The sequence below is a fragment of the Mus musculus genome, chromosome 16 (assembly GCF_000001635.26).
Source record: "Mus musculus strain C57BL/6J chromosome 16, GRCm38.p6 C57BL/6J".
NCBI lineage: Eukaryota > Metazoa > Chordata > Mammalia > Rodentia > Muridae > Mus > Mus musculus.
Window position 1 is genome coordinate 37,104,443 of NC_000082.6, and position 22,625 is coordinate 37,127,067.

Below are 22,625 nucleotides of genomic sequence, written 5' to 3' on the forward strand. Positions count from 1 at the left end.
CTGGCAGAGAGCTTAAGTTTCCAGCACTAACACAATGGCTTACAACTATCCATGGGTACACACATGGGACACACACACACACACACACACATACACACACACACACACAAGTATATATATGATGTAACATAAATGAGAAAAGGAAATTTTAATAGGTCAAAGACCTTAATGTAAGTTCTGAAACTCTGAAATTGTTAAACAAAAAAGTAAGAGGAAATACTTCAAGATATAGGTGCAGACACAGATTTTACAAAGAAGAGTTTAGTCTATAGTGACTAAAAATAAGTAGGACTTTACAAAATAAAAATGTTCTCCACAGCAATGGAAACAGTTAACTCAATGGAGACACAGCCTACAGATTGGGAGAAAATCTTTTCCAGTTATACATCTTGTCTTAGTCACTGTTCTATTGCTGTGAAGTGATATCACAACCAAGGTAACTCTTGTAAAAAAGAAAGCATTTAACTGGGAGCTCATTTACAGTTTCAAAGGCTTAGTCTATTATCATTCTGGAGGGGAGCATGACAGTTTGGTACACATTCATGGCATTGGAGTAGCAGCTGAGAGCTGCATTTGACACACTTGCTCTAACAAGGGCATGCCTCCTAATCCTTCTAAACAGCTCCACTAGCTGGTGACTAAGCATTTAACTACATGAGCCTTTGGGGGCCAATCTTATTCAAACACCACACAGGTCTATTAGTCACTTTTCTATTGCCATGATAAAGCACCATAACTAGGTATCTTATAGAAGGAAGGGTTTATTTGGATGTAACGCTTTGAGAGGACACTGACTCCATCATGGCAGCGAGACATGGCAGCATGTGGCAGGCATGGAGGCAAGAACAGCTAAGAGCTCGCATCTTGAACTTCAGGTAGAAAGCATATCACAAAAACTGGGAATGGAGAGACACGTTGAAACTTCCATCCCCACAGACATAGTTTCTCCAGAAGCCACACCTCCTAAACTGTTTCAAGCAGAGCAACTTGCTGGGGACCAAGTATTCAAATGCCTGAGACTATGGGGGAAATTTTTCACTCAAACTGTGCCGACACCTACTGTGTGGCTTTTCCTGGGGAGCAAATATCTCTTTACTCCAGATAGGGAGGGCACTGATGACACCAAGAGGAATGAGTCTACCCATGTCCAACCTAGTCAATCAGCATCAGGGTTACTTACAGCAGTGTGGTTGATTCAAAGGCAGTTGCAGCATGAGAAGCCCAGCACAGGTGAACGAGGAAGGCAAAATCCTGGAGTTCCTTGAAATATTTGCAGTGGCTCAGCTGGTCAAAGCATCCTTACAACTGTTACAGCTCATACAGCCTTGAGGCTTGAGGAGGGAATCTTGGACATTACAATTTTCAGGAGCTTCCTGAGCTTGGAGATTTTACTTACTTCCTAAGCCAGGATGCAGGAGAGAAAACTTCAATTCAGAGAAATAGAACACAACACCACCCAGTGGAGGATTAATATCTAGACTACTGAGAGAATGCAAATAATTAAACTAAAAATCAATCAACTCTACCAATTAATGTACTAATGAAATGAACAGGAAGTTTTCCAAAGATTATATACCAGTACCCAACGATCATATAAAAAATGTTCAACCTCATTAGGTATTAGAAAAGTGGTAATTTAGAATAAAGCTGAAACTGTATCTCACCCAATTCAGAATAGCAGTAATTAAGAAAACAGTATCACAGGAGCAGGTTTACTCCTAGCAATAGAGAGGCAGAGGTAGTATCTCTGTGAGCTCAAGGCCATCCTGGTCTCCATATTGAGTTCTAAGCTAGCCAGAACTATACTGTTAGAGCTTGTATTAATCAAGCCAAATAATAACAAGTGTTGGTGAAGATGCTGACAGAAGGGGACTCTATACATTGCAGGTGGCCACATAAACATGTTGGTGAGCATGTAAACTGGTGTAGCCATTATGGAAACCAGTCTGGAGTTTCTCAGAAAAATAACATTAGATCTACAATATGATATATCACTCCTGGCTACCAGCAGGTTTCCAAGTCAACACATCACAGAGAGTCTTGTACATCGATGCTTATTACCACACAAGTCACAATAATGAAGCTAAGGAACCAACCTCTCCAATCAACAGCAGAGGGATGGGTAAGGAAAATGCAAGTTCTCAGTGGAATATTGTTCCAGCTATCAATGGGAATGAGGTTTTATGTGCTGCAGAGAGTAGTCAATGGTTAAGGCTGTTTACTGCTCTCAAAGAGGACCCAGGTTTGGTTCTCAACATCCACAAGATAGCTCACAACTCTCTTTAGCTCATTTCAGGGGACCTGATACCTTCTTCTGGCTTCTGTGGGTCCCTGCATGCACATGGTGCACACAGACTTACTCAAGTACACACATATAGCATATACATGAACCTAAAAATAGTTTAAAAATAAACTTTTTTTTCATTTTCAGGGAAATGAATACAAGTGGAGACAATTATATTAAGCACCTTAAACAGAAAGGCAAATGCCATATATTCTCTGATTTGTAGTTTCTAGATTTTATGTATACATAAAATCAGGTAAATATGACATGAAAAATAGAAGTAAATCTATTTAGGAGGACAAAGGAGATTAACAGGAAGGGGAAAAGGATGAAAGGAGATAGAGAATATATGTTCAACACAAACTTTATATCTGCATGAAAAGGTTCTTATATAACATATCTATGTACTGTAAATATACACAGTGAAAATTTAAAGAAAAACATTAAAAATATTTACATAATGTCTGAGTTTCCAAACAATCCACAAAGCCCTCTCCTTCAGCCACAAACAGCTATTTATTTGCTCTGGAGGACATAAGATAATGCTACTGAAGTGTAAAGTAATACAACAAATTCAAAATTTTTATTTTTATAACTTTATTTTGAAATCAGCTCAAATCTAAATAAAAGTTTCAAGAATGGTACAAAGAATCATAATCCAGTGGGAAACCACACTCGAGTTTTGATAATTGCTCCATTTATGTCATGACATCTATGGCAAAATGTTTCAATCTATGATCATGTATTACATGCAGTTGTCATGGATTTTGGCTTCCTAGATCTGGAATATCTGTCTTTCCTCATCTTTTGTTATACCAAACTTCCTAGGGGGCAGCCGTATTTAGAAATTGCCAAGTGTAGTTCTATTTAACATTTCCACAGGACGAGACCTAGCTTGCATCTTGGCAGGGATGCTGTGTTCTTGTCAAAGGCAGAACAGGATGTTGATTTGCCCCATCACTGGTGACAGGACTTTGGTCCCTCAATAACAAATATGGTATCTTCCATGTTTTTTTGGTGTAAATGTCTTTTAATGTTTAACAGTTTTGAAGACACTTGGAGATGATGTAAATCATTCTCTACTGAGATCCTACTTCACCCCATTAGCTTGAGCACTAACTGGTATATACCGCCCAACATATTATAACAATGGTTATCTAACAGCAACTTTTAAATTCCATTTACACTTATTAGCTGGCATTTGATTGTGTGAATAACTTTCTCTCTTCCATATTTACTTATTATCAGTGTGAATTCATGGGTTCCTATTTTATTCTATTACTATGTTTTATAGTTAAATTATCCTTGACTTGGCCTGTGTAAGCTCTTTCAAGCTGTTTTTGAGTGCTTCTGAAACGTAGCTATCTTTCATCGAATACTTCACCTTCTGATACAGACTATATTCCAGAATTGAACCAGTCACTCTTCATGATGCTCTAGCCCATTAGCAGGAAAGAATACTTGGAAATCATAATCCAGCATTAATTGTCTTGATTGCTTTGTATCTTTCTGTCTATTCAGTGTTCAGAATTAGGAAATATTTATATACAACATATACACACCTTTTCAGCATGCATACACACACATATAATATATATTTATATGTGTATCTATGTATATAGCTATTTATATAGATACAATTATATAAATATGTATAGTATATATATATATGTATATATATATATATGGACAATCATGTTCACACTGATAACCAATTGTATTCGACATTACAAGAGTTTTCCTACCTTTTCTTCTTTAAGAAGTTTTATTATTTTAAATTGAGACATAATAACTATACTGACAGGGAATATTTGATAGTCCTGTACATCCTTAGCATAATCACCCCCTCAACTGTCACCTCTTTGTGGTGGAACACTTAAAAGTCCTCTTCTTTATCCATTTTGAGCATAAAAGTTACAGCCCCAGTTACCGTGCTATATGTAGAAGCACCAAAATTTAAAGCATTTTAGGTTTTTCTTTTAATTGTATACCCTTCTGCAGTCTCTGTGAGAAACTTGGCTCCCATGTCCTCAATGAATTTATTTAAATGCTCAATTCCTTGAATGTGGCCACCCTCCAGAACCAAAGGGGTTGCCTCTGCCCTGCTTCAAAGACGACCTCAAATTCCAAGGTCACTGACCAGGGAAGTCTCAGCTGCCCCTCCCCCCGCTCAGCTCTGTGGGTGCACCTCTTACTTCACCCCTGTGGTACCCACTTCTATGTGAGCTTGCCACTGCTAACCTGCCCCAGTGCTGGGCTTGCCCTTTAAATAGAGCAGATGGCAGGAGCGGCTTGAGGAAGGAAGTCCTGTTGAATGGGAGTGAGGGAGCAGGGGAGGCAGGAACGGAATGACAGAGGAAGGGAGACGAGGGGGGGGGGGAAGCAGAAGAAAATGGAGAACAGAGTTTTGTGGACTTATGTTGTCATCACAGAAAGACAAACTGATTCTGCTGAGACAGATCTGAAATAGAGACTAGCATTTATATTTTAAAAGGCCCTATACCTTTTTCTTTTACTCAAAAGTATTTTTTAGCCCAAGGCTAGTTGTCGTTCCTTTCAGCTATAGAAGAAAGCTTGTGGTGGAGGAAGAATTTTCCTAAGATAATTAGAACTTTGGAAGAAGAATACGATCAGTTGGCTAAGGCCACCATATAGGAAAATACCAGAAGGAGAATCAACCAGCTGGTGAGAGCAGAGCAAATCAGAGGATTCCATGACCACTAGATGGAAGCATAAACTCACAGCAGACTCATTCTTCCAGCTTGAGCTGTAAAAGCAGGAAGGCGGTCAAGGCCACCCTGAGGTGTAAGTCCTTGCACCACCACAGTGTCTTGTGGGCACTGTTATCAAGTTTGCCTTTATATTTATTCCACCGCAGGTCCCAGTTAATCAATAGCCTTACAGTTTGTCTTTAAATTTTCACTAAACTCTTACACATGTCTGCAATTTGATAGAAAATCTGAATAGGTATTTCTAACCCGAGTCAATCCATAAATTTAAACAGAATCTGTATACATCTAGGGAACTTAGATTTTGTTTTCTGCTTTTTGCTCAATTCAGTGTGTTCTCTTCATCCCCTCCATGTCTTTTAAAAACATCCATTCTTGGTAAAACTACAGTTAACACTTTGCAAATGAATGTTTTACCTCTATATATTTAATCTTGGCAAAAATCATTAGTATATGACATCATGACATAAGAGAGCATCTATGTACAAACATATACAATTTTATTGATATCTCTACAGACTACAAGAATTTTAGGTATAGTCACAATTGCTGAATGCAACAGAAAAATAGTAATTTGTCCTTTTCTGAAAAGATGCAAAAATTCTGAAGATGAGAGAAAGATTCATCAATGGTGTCACCTGTCTGTTATTTCCTAGAGTAAAACATCGCATAATTCAGTACTAAACGTGATAGGTTATTAGAGATTTTTGATACTGTGTACAACTATCCAAAACCACCACCTAGTTCATCTTCTGGCTTTGCTGTTGAGAACAGTGGGCCAAGATGAGAGGGGAAGTGGCGTGAGGGAGAGGACTCGGAGTGTTTTTGTGTCATTGCCTCCCACTGGCTGGACTCTTTCTTGCTGGAGTGTGAGCACTTTTTCAGGGCACTTGTTCTCAGATTATGATTTTTCCATTTATGCACATACCCCATAAGTCAAAGAACAAATTCAAGTGGCCCTGGGAGCTTTAGGAATAGCAATAAAACAAGGAAGAGTTGTTCTCCCTGTTTGCTAACCTCAGGTCCAGCAGGACACCCACAGCAGAGCAGGCGCCTCTCAACATGTCTGCTCCTGGAGAAGGGTGCCTAATAAACTTCAGAGGATTTAGTGAGTGTTTTGGGGAATTTCCAATGTCTAGATATTGAGATTAATTTTACCATTTAGCCTTTTATACTGCTGATTTTATGATATTTCTAGTGTCTTATCTAAAAGACAGTCAAAATTTACATCCTTGACTTAAATAACTGAAATCAAGTCACACAGTAATATTACAGAGTTACAAAGACTTAGTGGAGTTGACTGGTTAGAAATGTACACTCACTTTTGTTCTGTGAGAGTCACAGAATAAATGCCAATCAAGATAAGACTGTCTCTTTTACATTCTGTCTTCCCCGGTCCCTAGGAAGGGGCTAAGAATCAGCCAATGAAGGCAAGAGTCTTTCTTAGTCAGTTCATAAAGCAGTGGTTACCCAAGGTTGGCTGGACACTGGACCCATGTTTAGAGCTTTCAAGAATACTGAGTTCCTTTCCCAGTCTAAGACATTTTGAAATCATTGGAATTTTAAAAATCTCAAATGACTGTTATATACAGCCAAGGCTGACTATCACTCTTCCAGAAAAAAAATATTAATAAAGGCATTCTGTTTTGGTTGTATCAAAACCTCCTCACTTCCCTCAGACTCTCATATCCCTCCTCATACCCACAGGTTTCCCCCACGCTATACCCTCTGTCCTGTTTCTAGATGAGACCTTACTGATGTCTTCTATTCAGGAAGACAGATATACTATTCAGGCCAGTAGATAGAAATACTAGACTTTTTAGCACATGCTTCCTGGAATCTTGCATATGAGAGACAATGGTCAACCTGTTGGTTGATGATCATCTCTGATACCTGGGTTGTGTGGATACACAGTACTACCACCTAAGATGGAGCTGAGTAACTGTAGGTGAAGAAGCTGCAAAGCTGTTGTTTCTCCTAACACACTGAGAGCTGGACCGGATCTGACATGCTGGCTTTCTATGTCATTGCTCTCTGTGAATCAGTGTGGTAAGGGAATGGTGTTTGTACATTCCCCCCAAGGAAGCCTGTGGTACAAAGAATATCCTAGTCATAGGCCAAGGGAAATATTGTTTTCCTTTCTGGGCTAGCTTCATTTTATTATTCTGTCCAAATGCCTGACAGCTTAGTATCTCAAAGAACCTACCTTAATTTCAACCAATATTGGGCCTAATCGTACTTTTTATTTTCTCAGACTGGCACAGATAATGGGTAAACAATACCTTTAAAATGCTATTGGTGGGACATATAAAAGGGAACTTTACCTTTTAAGGTCTCTTTACATTTTTGAGGAGTAGAGACAGATTTTATTGAGAATCAATTCCAAAGGATTTGAGAAATGTTTCTGCGATAGAATTGCTAGACAACTTCTCAGTTTTGTCACTGTACACTTGAAGTTGATGTCACACAATGACCCTCATGGTGCTTGAGTGCTAAGTCTGAGACTCAGACAAGCTAAGTCAGAAATGCACATCTTCGGGGGATTGAAATGCTTGCTAAGTCAATCGCCCTCCCCAAACCCAAGACAAATGGGTGGTTTCACAGTGGGATCATGGCTTACATTACTGTGAGAAGCAGGGAAACAAACATGTCTTTTGTTATCGATGAATAGAATAAAAGGTTCATTTCTGCAGGAACACCGGGAAAGGCTTCTCTGTTGAGGAAGGAATAAGGGATAAAGTCACCTTGTCCTGATGGAGCTTCACAAGCCTTATCTCCAGACGCCACTTCGTAGACAGAATGCAATTTGATGGGAACCAAGACTCAGGGTCATCTTCTGCAGCACTATTAAGGTTTCTGGGGTAGTTTTTCTTATGGTCCAAACAGAAGAGAGATGAGAACATGAAAAAGATTCTATTTACCAACATTAATCATTTCCTTAAGTTGACAATGATGACAAAAATGGTGGTGGTGGTGGTGGTGGTAAGGTGATCGTGTGTGTGTGTGTGTGTGTGTGTGTGTGTGTGAAGATTAATGCAAAAGTTCAAAGAGAAAAATCACATCCATGGTTAAATTATTGTTATTGCTACTTCTGAATTATAAAAATAATTTTGATACAGTAAAACCTCATTAATTTGGATTCTGCTAATTGTTGGTTTGTGGCATCAGTTACCCTTAAGAAAGGTTTCGGCAAACAGTTTTGTAAGCATATTTAAACTTTAAATATTTACGAGAACTTGTTCTTTTCAAGCATGGCAGAGGCAACTACTCCAAGTGATGTCTATTTATAAACTTTTGATGGATTTGCTGGAGCCAGAACTTTAAGCATGTCTATTGTGAAATACGGATATTCTTCTTGATGTATTCTGTGTGTGCTTGGAATTAGTCTATATATTGTTAGTCCACTAATTCTCCAAAAATTTACCTCTCTTGCATATGAATCACACACATATTTAGGGCAGGACTTCTCTTGCTAAGAAAATGTGCTCTTATTGTATGCTATTTTCTGTAAAAACATATCATACATTTCACAGTCTGTCTCTTTAAATGATGTAAAATAGTAGCTCTCAGCTGGAAGCAATTTTGTCAAAAAGATTTTTTTTTTTTTACTGTTATTACTAGAAGATTCTGACTGGCATCTAGAGGGCAGAAGCCAAGGACACTGCTAACATCCCAAAGAATTTTGTGCTGATGGTGCTGCCTTTCAGAACCCTTGCTATAGAACAAGTGTGTGTGTGTGTGTGTGTGTGTGTGTGTGTGCGCGCGCGCGCATGCACACACACCTGGGGTACTGATGATGAAATCCATAATCTTGAACATGGTGGGCAAGCAAGCACTCTACCCTGCACTACATCTCTAGTTACATATTACAGGGAGTTTCAGAGCTAGCCATTGAATTCAATGCTACTTTGGATTGAAAAATCACTATTTCTAAATAAAAGAAATATCTTATTCTTCTGGTCACTTTAAAATGTAGAAATGTTAAAGTACCACTGGGTGTTTTGGGGCATGTCTGTAATCCCAACATTGGGAGGCAGAGGCAGGTGGATCTCTGTGAGTTCAAGGCCAGCCTGGTCTACAAAGTGAGTTTCAGGACAGCCAGGGCTGTAACATAAAGAAATCCTGCCTCAGAAAAGCAAAAACCAAAACAAGACAAAAATAACACACAAACAAGCAATCAAACACACACACACACAAACAACAACAAAAATTCCAGAAATGCTAAAAATCAGAAACTTGGGTCCTAAAAAAGAGATTGCATATATTTTGTGTTGCAGTTTGGCTGCCAATGTTTTCCAAGTCCTGGCTTGAAATTTCGTTAATATTTTACTGTATATATTGTCTGTGTATATTGTCTGTATTTCCAACCAAGTCCTCTTATAGTCATGCTATAACAGGAGGCAGATTTACAGACAATTTTAAGAAACCAGAATTTAAGGACTCTGATAAATGCTACTCTAGTGTGCATTTTCTGGTTCTTTTAATCATCTCTGCTTTTTCTTCAAAATCACTGAGAAAAATTAAAAGGCAGCACCACTTCAAACACAAACAAAAGACAAATGAAAAAAAATAACTTCATCTATTAAGTTGGATTTAAGGAAGTGCCCGTATCTTAAACACAAATGCAAATCCAGTAAGACCTCAAAACCCAATGAACGCATCACATAATTTAAGATTTTAAAAACAGGAAGAGCATCCTGTCAGGGGAGTCCCGTGACTCTGACTTCCAAGCATGTTCAACAGAGCAAGTGGGAATCTTCCTTTGTTTTCCTTTGCAGTGCTTCTCTGCTGGGTCATGACGGATCGTTTTATCTTGCTCGAGCTGCTCTTTACCCTTGAGAGTTTTTAGAAGGTATTTGGTATTTACTGACACATGCCTTTGACTTATATTAATCAATCTAGTGACAAAGCTATTGATTTTATATCATTAAATTATCTCTGGATTTGTGTTACCCATAATGATGACTGTGGCCAAGATAGCTAAAACAGCTCTACATTTCATAAGGGTTTCCAGTAATAAGTGCTGGACCCTAGAATGTGTTCTAATGAAAGCCCTTGTGCATCAGAAGTGTGAGGAGTCAGACTCTCTTCCCTAAAACATTAGCTGAGGCTTTACTGAATCACTTCAAAGACAATGACCAGTTTGGTCTGTGAATAGCAGGCTGCAAAAGCACCTTGGGATAGTAGACCCTACAGGGTCTGAACAGTAATATACTGTGTAATTGGCAGATAAGGGTACAAATGGTGCTTTAAAAATATATCGCTTTGGAAACTAAAATTGGGGTGTGTGAAATTCCACTCTTTGTGAAATCAGTTCTCAAAGCTAACTGCACTGTTCCTATAGTCTAGTTTCTGCAAACTTATTGCCACCTCCTCTGTAGAATATAAACCAGGCCGAAAAAAATTGCTTTGAGGTGATTCAACCCTGCACGGTTTATAACTAAAACTAGGAATTCATCTTGAAGGTGGCAGACGTGGAAAGAAAAGTGTTGGGGATACTTCACTCTCCTGGCAATCCTTGGTTATGAATGAATGAGAGCTGCAAATGATGTGAATTACTACAGAGAGAGAAAAATGCAATCAGATTCTTGACGTAAGAATTCAGGAACGTCCTAGTATACTAAGGAAAGTTTCAGATGAGAAGAAAATTCTGGGGCTATTTTGATTCCTTTCAGTTGGGTAGGGCAAATACACTTAAAACGCATTGATATCTTCTAATGCATATTTTAAAATTGTTGGGTGTGGCCCAATTCATGAAAGTAGTTTACCATAAATCCTTTTCTTCTGTTATAACATGCTTTTGTTTCTTTTCCTCTTAAGATGTTAATTTTTCATGCAAAGAATTTTTTTTCATTAAGTGCATTAATGCTTTTGTTTGTACAGGAAATTTCAAATCAAAAGGACTCCCCATAGTTTCCAAACATGAATTCTTAGCAAATGACATGCCAAGATGATAATATCCATTCCACATGGGGAAAGACAAATTCGGCCATTATCTTGGGATTTTAACAGGGGTTCCAGCCTTTCTGTTGTACAGCATCTTTGCCTTTGATAAGTCTCCCTTATGATAACTTCAGATGGACTATAATGGAACATTTTGTAGAAGAAACTGGCTTCTAGCAGTTGAATAGTGATGCTGGGAATAAATTTGGTTTCCCTGAATAATGGTTTCTCAAAGCAGTCACAGCTTCTTTCGAAGGTTAGAACTGGTACCACTTCTTATCCTTATACTTCAGCATTAGCTGGAAAGAAAAAAAAAATAGCAATCAAAACATGCTACAAATGTTACTTAGCAAATCACTACTGAGCTAATCATAATTAAATCTTAAAATGTAATACAATTGTACGGCTGCCTTTATTTACTTGGGCAGCTCACCTCATGTGCGTGCTTGGAAAACGCTTCTGCGCTGGTCATCATGCCCGCAGTCTTCTCTTCCAGCTCGCCCAGACGCTGCCCTCTCTCATCAAGTGCAATCCGGGCTCGGGTCAGCTCTCCCATCACCCCGCCAGCAGCACCTTTCATCCCTTCTATACTACCTGGCCCAGGGATGTGCTGTGCGAGGCTTCGGGATGCTTTTCCTGCTGAGGCTTCCCCGACTGAAAACGTAAGCCATAGACATTTAAAACATATCAGAAATTCATCGTCAAGATGGGCACCGGGGCAAAAAGAGACTCATAAATGTCAACTACTATCATAATTTTCATTCAAAGAATGACATTTCTGATGTTGTTATATAGGTGAGTACGTGTGAAAGTTATGAATACATAAGAAAAATGCCTAAAAACTGAGAGATAAGGTTGGGGAGATTTAGTTATACATCTTTATGTGTACGTGGTTTGTATATGGGGTTGTACTTTCTCACAATACGGCAAATTCCTTCTTGTTTTCTTTTGTGCATATTCACGTATGTGTATGCGTGTTTGGGTATGTGCACATGTATGATTCTCTATGTGACGGTCAGCGGTTAACCTCTGTTCCTCGGGTGCTGTCCATCTTCATTGTTTTTCTACAAAATTGATTGAATGATTAAAGCACACATATGTGTGTGTGTGTGTGTGAAGGAAATGGGCTTAGTTCATGCTACTGTATAAATCTGGGGGCCAGAGGATAACTTATAGGAATTCAATCTTTCTATCTACCATGTGCACCCCAGGATTTGAACTCAGATTGTAAGTTTGATGGTAAGTGCCTCTACTGGCTGAGCCATCTTGGGAGCTACATCTTTTTTTTTTTTTTTTTGGCAGGGTCTCTCACTTGGCCTGGCACTTGCAAGTCAGCTAGGCTAACTAGTCATTGAACCCCAGTGATCTGCTTATCTGTACTTTCCCATCATTAAGATCACAAGCACATGCTACCTCGCCTAGCTTTCTTATGTGCATGCTGGGAATTGAACTCAATTCCTAATATGCACAAAGCAAGCACTTTACTGACACACCTCTCTAGCCCTACAATTGCACTTATTAACATAAAGGAATTGGAATTCTCAAATACATAAAACCTCATGTTTGACAATGTATGTTTCAATCTGAGGCTGCCCAATATTCTCTGTTAATCTTTCTATAGACGCATTTGTAAGGTCCCTGCTTTTCTGTGAATACTAGATATTTTTAGGCATAGGATTAGATTATATAAATAAAGGTTTTAAATTTGTGGTTTTTATAATATACTAAAAGTTTTCTTGTTAGGAACAGAGCTCTGCTTTATTCAACTTAAGTAAAATGAAGTGCAACATCGCCATCTTGATTGGATTGCCAGATTGGTAGCACAGACCTGTAATTCCAACTCTTGTGAGGAAAGGGGATCAAGGGTTGAAGGTTGGAGTGGTTTACATAGTGAGGTCCTTTCACAAAACAAAACACATTATAATACACAGCCATCTTGGCAGAAACTTAGTGAATATTTTCAGAAATGTCACATTGGAAAGCAACCTAGGTTTTTAAAAACAAAAGTATCACTGATACCTAGTTCACATACTACAAAAACAACCCTTAATAAAGGATATAATTACTGGGTTTTAGTGTCTCATAAAGTTGTATAAATGTAACTACTATCTGATTTTAGAATATTTTCATTTTTCCAAAAGAAACTCAAATATATTAGCAATCATTCCATATTATTCATTATCCCAGCCTTGGGCAACAACTGATTAACTTTTAGTGACCATGATTTTACCTATTCTGGACAATTTATATGGATAGAATCATATAATAGGTGGCCCTTTTCTGGTCTGACCCTCTGATTTAGCATAGTATTTGATAAATTCTATATTGCCACATGTAAAACAATATTCCCTTTGTTGGCTAAAATAATATTCAACTGTAGGTGGTACCTATGTCTTACACAGAAATTCAAGAGAAAGGGAGTTTTGATATGCAAAACCAAATGGTGGTGGCCTGGTCTGTAAGCTTTATTACTATTATCCTCTGAAAATGTTTTCTGGTATCTCCTACTGCTTTTTGATTGTTGTTCATGAGAGTGTATCACTGGTAGATTTTCAAACTAGTTATTTTTCCATAGCACTGATACAGTTGTATTATGAATAAAAAATTTATCTTCTAGCAGTGGTTGTAGGAAAGCAGGCTAAAATGCTTTTTCACAATTTAAAAAGCCAAATACTGTTAACTGTGCATTAAGATAGGGTTGATCTGCAACTAATCTGCAATTCTTATTAGCTTGCTCATTACTTATTTGAAATATATATATAGGTATATGTACACATATACCTATATATATTTATGCTTAATTATTTCCAAATATAGTGACTGATTTTATTCATATTTAATAAACATAACAATTTTAAAAATACAGGGAAAACTAACATTCAAATTTTGAAATAGATAAACCCTTAGCTAGACTCACTAAAGGGCACAGGGACAAAATCCTAATTAACAAAATCAGAAATGAAAAGGGAGACATAACAACAGATCCTGAAGAAATCCAAAACACCATCAGATCCTTCTACAAAAGGCTATACTCAACAAAACTGGAAAACCTGGACGAAATGGACAAATTTCTGGACAGATACCAGGTACCAAAGTTGAATCAGGATCAAGTTGACCTTCTAAACAGTCCCATATCCCCTAAAGAAATAGAAGCAGTTATTAATAGTCTCCCAGCCAAAAAAAGCCCAGGACCAGACGGGTTTAGTGCAGAGTTCTATCAGACCTTCAAAGAAGATCTAACTCCAGTTCTGCACAAACTTTTTCACAAGATAGAAGTAGAAGGTATTCTACCCAACTCATTTTATGAAGCCACTATTACTCTGATACCTAAACCACAGAAAGATCCAACAAAGATAGAGAACTTCAGACCAATTTCTCTTATGAACATCGATGCAAAAATTCTTAATAAAATTCTCGCTAACCGAATCCAAGAACACATTAAAGCAATCATCCATCCTGACCAAGTAGGTTTTATTCCAGGGATGCAGGGATGGTTTAATATACGAAAATCCATCAATGTAATCCATTATATAAACAAACTCAAAGACAAAAACCACATGATCATCTCGTTAGATGCAGAAAAAGCATTTGACAAGATCCAACACCCATTCATGATAAAAGTTCTGGAAAGATCAGGAATTCAAGGCCAATACCTAAACATGATAAAAGCAATCTACAGCAAACCAGTAGCCAACATCAAAGTAAATGGAGAGAAGCTGGAAGCAATCCCACTAAAATCAGGGACTAGACAAGGCTGCCCACTTTCTCCCTACCTTTTCAACATAGTACTTGAAGTATTAGCCAGAGCAATTCGACAACAAAAGGAGATCAAGGGGATACAAATTGGAAAAGAGGAAGTCAAAATATCACTTTTTGCAGATGATATGATAGTATATATAAGTGACCCTAAAAATTCCAACAGAGAACTCCTAAACCTGATAAACAGCTTCGGTGAAGTAGCTGGATATAAAATTAACTCAAACAAGTCAATGGCCTTTCTCTACACAAAGAATAAACAGGCTGAGAAAGAAATTAGGGAAACAACACCCTTCTCAATAGCCACAAATAATATAAAATATCTCGGCGTGACTCTAACGAAGGAAGTGAAAGATCTGTATGATAAAAACTTCAAGTCCCTGAAGAAAGAAATTAAAGAAGATCTCAGAAGATGGAAAGATCTCCCATGCTCATGGACTGGCAGGACCAACATTGTAAAAATGGCTATCTTGCCAAAAGCAATCTACAGATTCAATGCAATCCCCATTAAAATTCCAACTCAATTCTTCAACGAATTAGAAGGAGCAATTTGCAAATTCATCTGGAATAACAAAAAACCGAGGATAGCAAAAACTCTTCTCAAGGATAAAAGAACCTCTGGTGGAATCACCATGCCTGACCTAAAGCTTTACTACAGAGCAATTGTGATAAAAACTGCATGGTACTGGTATAGAGACAGACAAGTGGACCAATGGAATAGAATTGAAGACCCAGAAATGAACCCACACACCTATGGTCACTTGATCTTCGACAAGGGAGCCAAAACCATCCAGTGGAAGAAAGACAGCATTTTCAACAATTGGTGCTGGCACAACTGGTTGTTATCATGTAGAAGAATGCGAATCGATCCATACTTATCTCCTTGTACTAAGGTCAAATCTAAGTGGATCAAGGAACTTCACATAAAACCAGAGACACTGAAACTTATAGAGGAGAAAGTGGGGAAAAGCCTTGAAGATATGGGCACAGGGGAAAAATTCCTGAACAGAACAGCAATGGCTTGTGCTGTAAGATCGAGAATTGACAAATGGGACCTAATGAAACTCCAAAGTTTCTGCAAGGCAAAAGACACTGTCTATAAGACAAAAAGACCACCAACAGACTGGGAAAGGATCTTTACCTATCCTAAATCAGATAGGGGACTAATATCCAACATATATAAAGAACTCAAGAAGGTGGACCTCAGAAAATCAAATAACCCCCTTAAAAAATGGGGCTCAGAACTGAACAAAGAATTCTCACCTGAGGAATACCGAATGGCAGAGAAGCACCTGAAAATATGTTCAACATCCTTAATCATCAGGGAAATGCAAATCAAAACAACCCTGAGATTCCACCTCACACCAGTGAGAATGGCTAAGATCAAAAATTCAGGTGACAGCAGATGCTGGCGAGGATGTGGAGAAAGAGGAACACTCCTCCATTGTTGGTGGGATTGCAGGCTTGTACAACCACTCTGGAAATCAGTCTGGCGGTTCCTCAGAAAATTGGACATAGTACTACCGGAGGATCCAGCAATACCTCTCCTGGGCATATATCCAGAAGAAGCCCCAACTGGTAAGAAGGACACATGCTCCACTATGTTCATAGCAGCCTTATTTATAATAGCCAGAAACTGGAAAGAACCCAGATGCCCCTCAACAGAGGAATGGATACAGAAAATGTGGTACATCTACACAATGGAGTACTACTCAGCTATTAAAAAGAATGAATTTATGAAATTCCTAGCCAAATGGATGGACCTGGAGAGCATCATCCTGAGTGAGGTAACACAATCACAAAGGAACTCACACAATATGTACTCACTGATAAGTGGATACTAGCCCAAAACCTAGGATACCCACGATATAAGATACAATTTCCTAAACACATGAAACTCAAGAAAAATGAAGACTGAAGTGTGGACACTATGCCCCTCCTTAGAAGTGGGAACAAAACACCCATGGAAGGAGTTACAGAAACAAAGTATGGAGCTGAGATGAAAGTATGGACCATGTAGAGACTGCCATATCCAGGGATCCACCCCATAATCAGCTTCCAAATGCTGACACCATTGCATACACTAGCAAGATTTTACTGAAAGGACCCAGATGTAGCTGTCTCTTGTGAGACTATGCCGGGGCCTAGCAAACACAGAAGTGGATGCTCACAGTCAGCTAATGGATGGATCACAGGGCTCCCAATGGAGGAGCTAGAGAAAGTACCCAAGGAGCTAAAGGGATCTTCAACCCTATAGGTGGAACAACATTATGAACTAACCAGTACCCCTGAGCTCTTGACTCTAGCTGCATATGTATCAAAAGATGGCCTAGTCGGCCATCACTGGAAAGAGAGGCCCATTGGACACGCAGACTTTGTGTGCCCCGGTACAGGGGAACGCCAGGGCCAAAGGGGGGGAGTGGGAGGGTAGGGGAGTGGGGGTGGGTGGGTAAGGGGGACTTTTGGTATAGCATTGGAAATGTAAATGAGCTAAATACCTAATAAAAAAAATAAAAAAAAAAAATTTTGAAATAGTCACAAATTCACTTTGGTCTAGAATTTAAGATATAGTATATTAAACCACACATACACACAAACAGGTCTTCTATTTTGTGATTTAGTTTTTAGATGAGGATTTACTCACAGAGTTCTTCTCTGTCGAATGTCTGTCCACTTCCACCAAATAGTCCCTTGAGAAAGCCTCTATTTTGGGCTTCTGGTGTCTCTATGGGAGTAAACAAATCGCCTAACATGTCCTGCAGCAATTAAGAAAAAGAAGATTAGAGCTACTAAGATTAAATTAATAGATGAAAAGGTAAGACTGTGAGATATTGCACTACATCATGAAGACAGCCTTTTCATATATTTTCCATGTGAGTTTTGCTTAATTTATAGTTCTGACCTTAGCTCTCCAGAGTCCTTAATAAAGGAGAATAATAATAATAATAATAATAATAATAATAATAAAGCATGGACAGAAAAATATAAAACTTTAAATAGCCCAGCCATAGCTGTATAGAACAGACACTAGGAAGTCACATATATGCCATTGTCCTATGTCACTAGCAATTACTGTGGGGCAAGGAAGGAACAGATTCTTCAATCAATCATTATGTTGAGAAGAGTAGAAAATTTGGCACAACCATATCTCCAAACACCAATTCCACCAACTAAGACAAGATCTAGAGCACCACCCAATCATTAGGGCATCACGCAGTCACATGACCTGAATGAAATTCACTGGAAATACTTAAGGTAAGACTGTGAACCCTGGCAGAAAGGCAACCCTTCCCTAATGAGATGAGAATGTACAGCTGTGACTGTAATATAAACATGGGTGTGCTCACATCAGAGCCTCTATCATTGAAATCTACACAGGATGTATATGAGTCCCCAACACATTAAAAAGACTGTAGCTGGCCAGCTGGAAATTATTCTGAGGGTTATCACATGCTGAAGTCTGGAGGTACCACTTATTTTTCTTTTGTTTGAATTAATCCAGGAACTTATTTTGTCTTCTGGTTTAATTGGGAACTCTTATGAATCATTCTTTTAAACTCTTGTCTGGGATTTCATTGAATTCATCTCACTAGGTCAATTACTGTGGAATTAATCCTAAAGGAGGCCTGACCCTGCCTGCCGTCACCTGGACAGACATTCAACCCAGAAGGTAACCTGCTTAAACTCCACTGAGGCCCTGCATGTTGACAAATCTGCTTTAGCAGATTTGAGCTAGACACACAGACATCCACTTTCCCATCAACAGAGTAAGATCCTTGGTAGCTCCATGAGAGGAGGAAAACAATATCCATCCCAGTAAAGAAGAATGACTGATACTGTATATGTTTTTTTTTTTAATTTTACTTTGTCTCATTGTTAAGAATCATCACTCTTGCATATTTCTTAGAGGTTTTGTTTAATTTGTATATTCCTTACATTTTATAATTATTCTACTTTTAACCTGTTCCATTTAGTTATCTGTATTATTTTTCTTATTTAAGACTTATATACATCCCTTCTACCTCCTTTCCTTTTCTTTTCCCATTCCCTCCTCTTGACTTATTAATTATAATTTTCTATAGATTTAATAATCTTTAAATTCCATTTACTCTATTAACCTATAAATAATGTTAAATAGGAAGAAAACTTAAACCAGGAAATAGGTTCTGTTACTCTTTTTCAATACAGTGGTTGAAGTATTAGCAGAAACAAGAGAATAGAATGGCATGCTTACAGAAAGGAGCCTAGCATGGCTGCCCTCTGAGAGGCCCAACAAGCAGCTGAAAGATGCAGATACTTACACCCAACCAATGGACAGAAGCTGGGGACCCTTGCATTTGAATTAGGGAAAGGCTGGAAGAAACTGAGGAGGAGGGTGACCCCATAGGAAGACCAGTAGTCTCAATTAACCCAGACCCCAGAGATCTCTCAGACACTGAGCCACCAACCAGGCAGAACACACTAGCTGGTACAAAACCTCCAACACATACAGAAGAGGGCTGCCTTGTCTGGCCTCAGTGAGAGAAGAGGCACTTAATCCTTGAGAGACTTGAGGCCCCAGGGAGTGGGAAGGTCTGCTGGGGTCGGGGTGGGCAGTGGGGACATCATCTTAAAGATGGGGGAGGAGGACTGGGATGAGGAACAGTCAGAGGGCAGACCAGGAGGGCAATTGAAGATTGAAGAATAAAGAATAAGATTAAAGAATAATTTTAAACAACCCATTCAAAAAATGGGATATAGAACTAAACAGAGAATTCACAACAGAGGAATCTTGAATGGCTGAGAAACATTTAAAGAAATGTTCCAAGACTTAGTAATCAGGGAAATGCAAATCAAACTGACCCCGAGATTGCACCACAAACCAATCAGAATGGCTAAGATCAAAAACTCAGGTGACAGCACATGTTGGTGAGGATGTGGAGAAAGAGGAACACTCGTAGTGTTGTGGACGGGTCTGGTGCTGTTCTTGTGAACCAATCCCTTAATGAATAAAGGAGCCAATCACTGGGTGAGTAGGAGGGACTTCTGGGTTGGACAGAGGAAGAGAGGAAGCAGAAGAGAGTTAGGGTTTTTTTTTTTGGACAGGCATAGCTTGAGGACAAGATGTAGCTATGAATGTCTTCCAGGTTCAATGATGGCGGCTTATCTGGGTCCAAGAGAGAAAGGTATGGCGGCAAAGCATGGATTTGCCTGAGGTGCACCACAAAGGCTGTGGAGGATTTGAGGCAAGGGGTTGGTGTGGTAACGACCCACCAGTGGGAACCTAGCAAGCAGGGCAGAAAGTTGGCGGCACAAGTGCAAGAACGTGCCAGTTTGTTTTTTAATATTTCCCACAACATGCTCCATTGCTGGTGGGATTGCAAACTCATAAAAACCACTTTGGAAATCAATCTGGAGGTTCCTCAGAAAATTGGAAATAGATCTACCTGAAGACTCAGCTATACCATTCTTGGACATAAACCCAAATGATGCCTTACTATGCCACAGGGGCAAGTGTTCCACTATGTTCATAACAGCCTTATTTGTGATATTCAGAAGCTGGAAACAACCTAGATGTCCCACAACAGAAGAATGGATACAGAAAATGTGGTTCATTTATACAATGGAATACTACTCAGCTATTAAGAATGAGGATTTATTCCAATGGAAGGAGTTGCAGAGACAAAGTTTGGAGCTAAGACGAAAGGATGGGTCATCCAAAGACTGCCCCACCCAAGGGTCCATCCCATAATCAGCCACCAAACGCTGACACTATTGCATACGCCAGCAAGATTTTGCTGAAAGGACCCTGATATAGCTGTCTCCTGTGAGGCTTTGCCAGTGCCTGGCAAATACAGAAGTGGATGCTCACGGTCATCAATTGGATGGAACACAGGGCTCCTAATGGAGGAGCTAGAGAAAGTACCCAAGGAGCTGAAGGGGTCTGCAACCCTATAGGTGGAACAACAATATGAACTAATCAGTACCCCCAGAACTCGTGTCTCTAGCTGCAAATGCAGCAGAAGATGGCCTAGTTGGCCATCATTGGGAAGAGAGGCTCCTTGGTCTAGCAAACTTTATATGCCCCAGTACAGGGGGAACGCCAGGGCCAAGAAGTAGGAGTGAGTGGGTAGGGGAGCAGGGCAGGGGGATGGTATAGGGGACTTTTGGGATAGCATTTGAAATGTAAATGAAGAAAATATCTAATAAAAAAAAAAGGGAAAAAAAGGATACTGGCCCTTTAAATGAAAAAAAAAAAAAAAAGAGGACATCTTGAGTTTTGCAGGCAAATGGATGGAACTAGAAAATATCACCCTGAGTAAGGCAACTCAGACCCAAAAGGAAATGCATGGTATGTACTCACTAGTAAGTGGATATTAGCCAAAAACAAAACAAAACAAAAAACAAAACCAAACTAAACCAAACCAAACCAAACCAAAACCCCAAAACTCAAAACAAAACAAAACAAAACAAACAAACAAAAAACCACACAGAATACCCAAGATACAGTCCATAGAACTCAAAAAGCTCAAAAAAGCCAAAGTGCCCAAGTGAGGATGCCTCAGTCCTTCTTGGGAGAGAGAAGAAAGCAATCACAAGTGGGGAGGGAAGAAGGGACCTGGGAGGGAAAGTGGATGGGGGAGGGGGAGGGGAGAGGGGGGGAACCTGGTCTTGTACTAGGTGAGGGCAAGGATTGAAGCCCTGAGGGTCAGCAGAAAGAATGTAAACAGGCAACCTCAGGAAATAGGAGGTTGGGGAGTCCCGCCCCCCGCCCCCCAATGTACCAGTGACCTGGAAGTTGAGAGACTCCCAGGACTCAAAGGGAGGGACTTAGATGAAATGCCTGACAGTAGGGAGAAAGAACTTAGAGAACCCACTTCCAGTAGGAAGACAGGACATCAAGTGAGGGATGGGGTTGCCATTCCACAGTCCCAACTCTGACCCATAATTGTTCCTGTTTTAAAGATTTACAGGGATGGAAATGGAGAGAAGACTGAGGAAAAGAAGATCTAGCAACAGCCCAAAGTGGGATCTAGCTCAAGGGGAGATTCCAAGGCTAGACCCTATTACTGAGGCTATGGAACACTCACCAAAAGGGAGCTAGCATGACCACCACACTCTGGAAGACCCAACAAGCAGCTGAAAGAGTCAGATGCAGATATTTACACCCAAGCAATGGACAGAAGCAGCTGACCCCTATTGTTGAATAGGGAAGGCTGAAAGAAGCTGAGGAGAAGGGTGATCCTGTAGGAGGACCAGCAGTCTTAGTTAATCTGGACCCCTGAAATCTCTCAAACACTGGACCACCAAACAGGTAGCATACACCAGCTGATATGGGGCCCCTAACACACATACAGTAGAGGACTGCTGGGTCTGTGTTCAATCAGAGGTGATGCACCTACCCTCAAGAGACTGGAGGCCCCAGGGAGTTTAGAGGTCAGGTGGGGATGGGGTATGGGATGTGGAACAGTCGGAGGGTGGATTGGGGGGGGGGGAGATAAAATATGGAGTGTTAAAAAAACAAATTAATTAAAATTAATTAATTAATTAAAAAGAGACTGGAGGCCCCAGGGAGGTCTGGTGGGGTAGGTGTGGGTGGGGACATCTTGGAGATGGTGGGGAGGCCCGAGGGGGGAGAGTTGTGGGATGTGGAACAGTTGGAGGGTGGACCATGAGGGAGATAAATTCTGAACTGTAAAACAAAAGATTAAAGAAAAAAATAGTTTAAAAAAAAACAAAGATAGAAAAGGGAGTAGAATAAGCTAAAAAGGGAGGATGTCAGATCATTCCCTTTTCCAACATTATGGTCCTATATATGGGAGACCTCAATCTAAATGATTTTCTAGAAAACTCTTAGAAATAATAAACCTTTACTGCAAAGTAGCAAGTTACAAGCAATACACAAAAATTAATAGCTTTTTCCTAAATGCTAG

General features: G+C 39.5%; 1 protein-coding gene across 13 annotated transcripts in view; it reads right to left on the minus strand.

Annotated features, from left to right (window-relative positions):
• Positions 1-2,632: 2,632 nt before the first annotated feature.
• Stxbp5l (syntaxin binding protein 5-like) overlaps positions 2,633-22,625 on the minus strand; it is a 277,941-nt gene continuing 257,948 nt past the window's right edge. For 9 of the 13 annotated variants that reach the window (XM_006521886.4, XM_006521884.4, XM_017316899.2 and 6 more), the window contains 3 exons: positions 17,357-17,468; positions 11,390-11,610; positions 2,633-11,255 (listed from right to left, as the gene is read on the minus strand). In XM_006521886.4, the coding sequence (XP_006521949.1) occupies positions 11,214-11,255; positions 11,390-11,610; positions 17,357-17,468 (375 nt within the window). In that variant the 3' untranslated portion in view covers positions 2,633-11,213. The remainder of the gene's footprint in view (positions 11,256-11,389; positions 11,611-17,356; positions 17,469-22,625) is intronic. The other 4 variants (NM_001114611.1, NM_001114612.1, NM_001114613.1 and 1 more) reach the window with 1 other exon arrangement.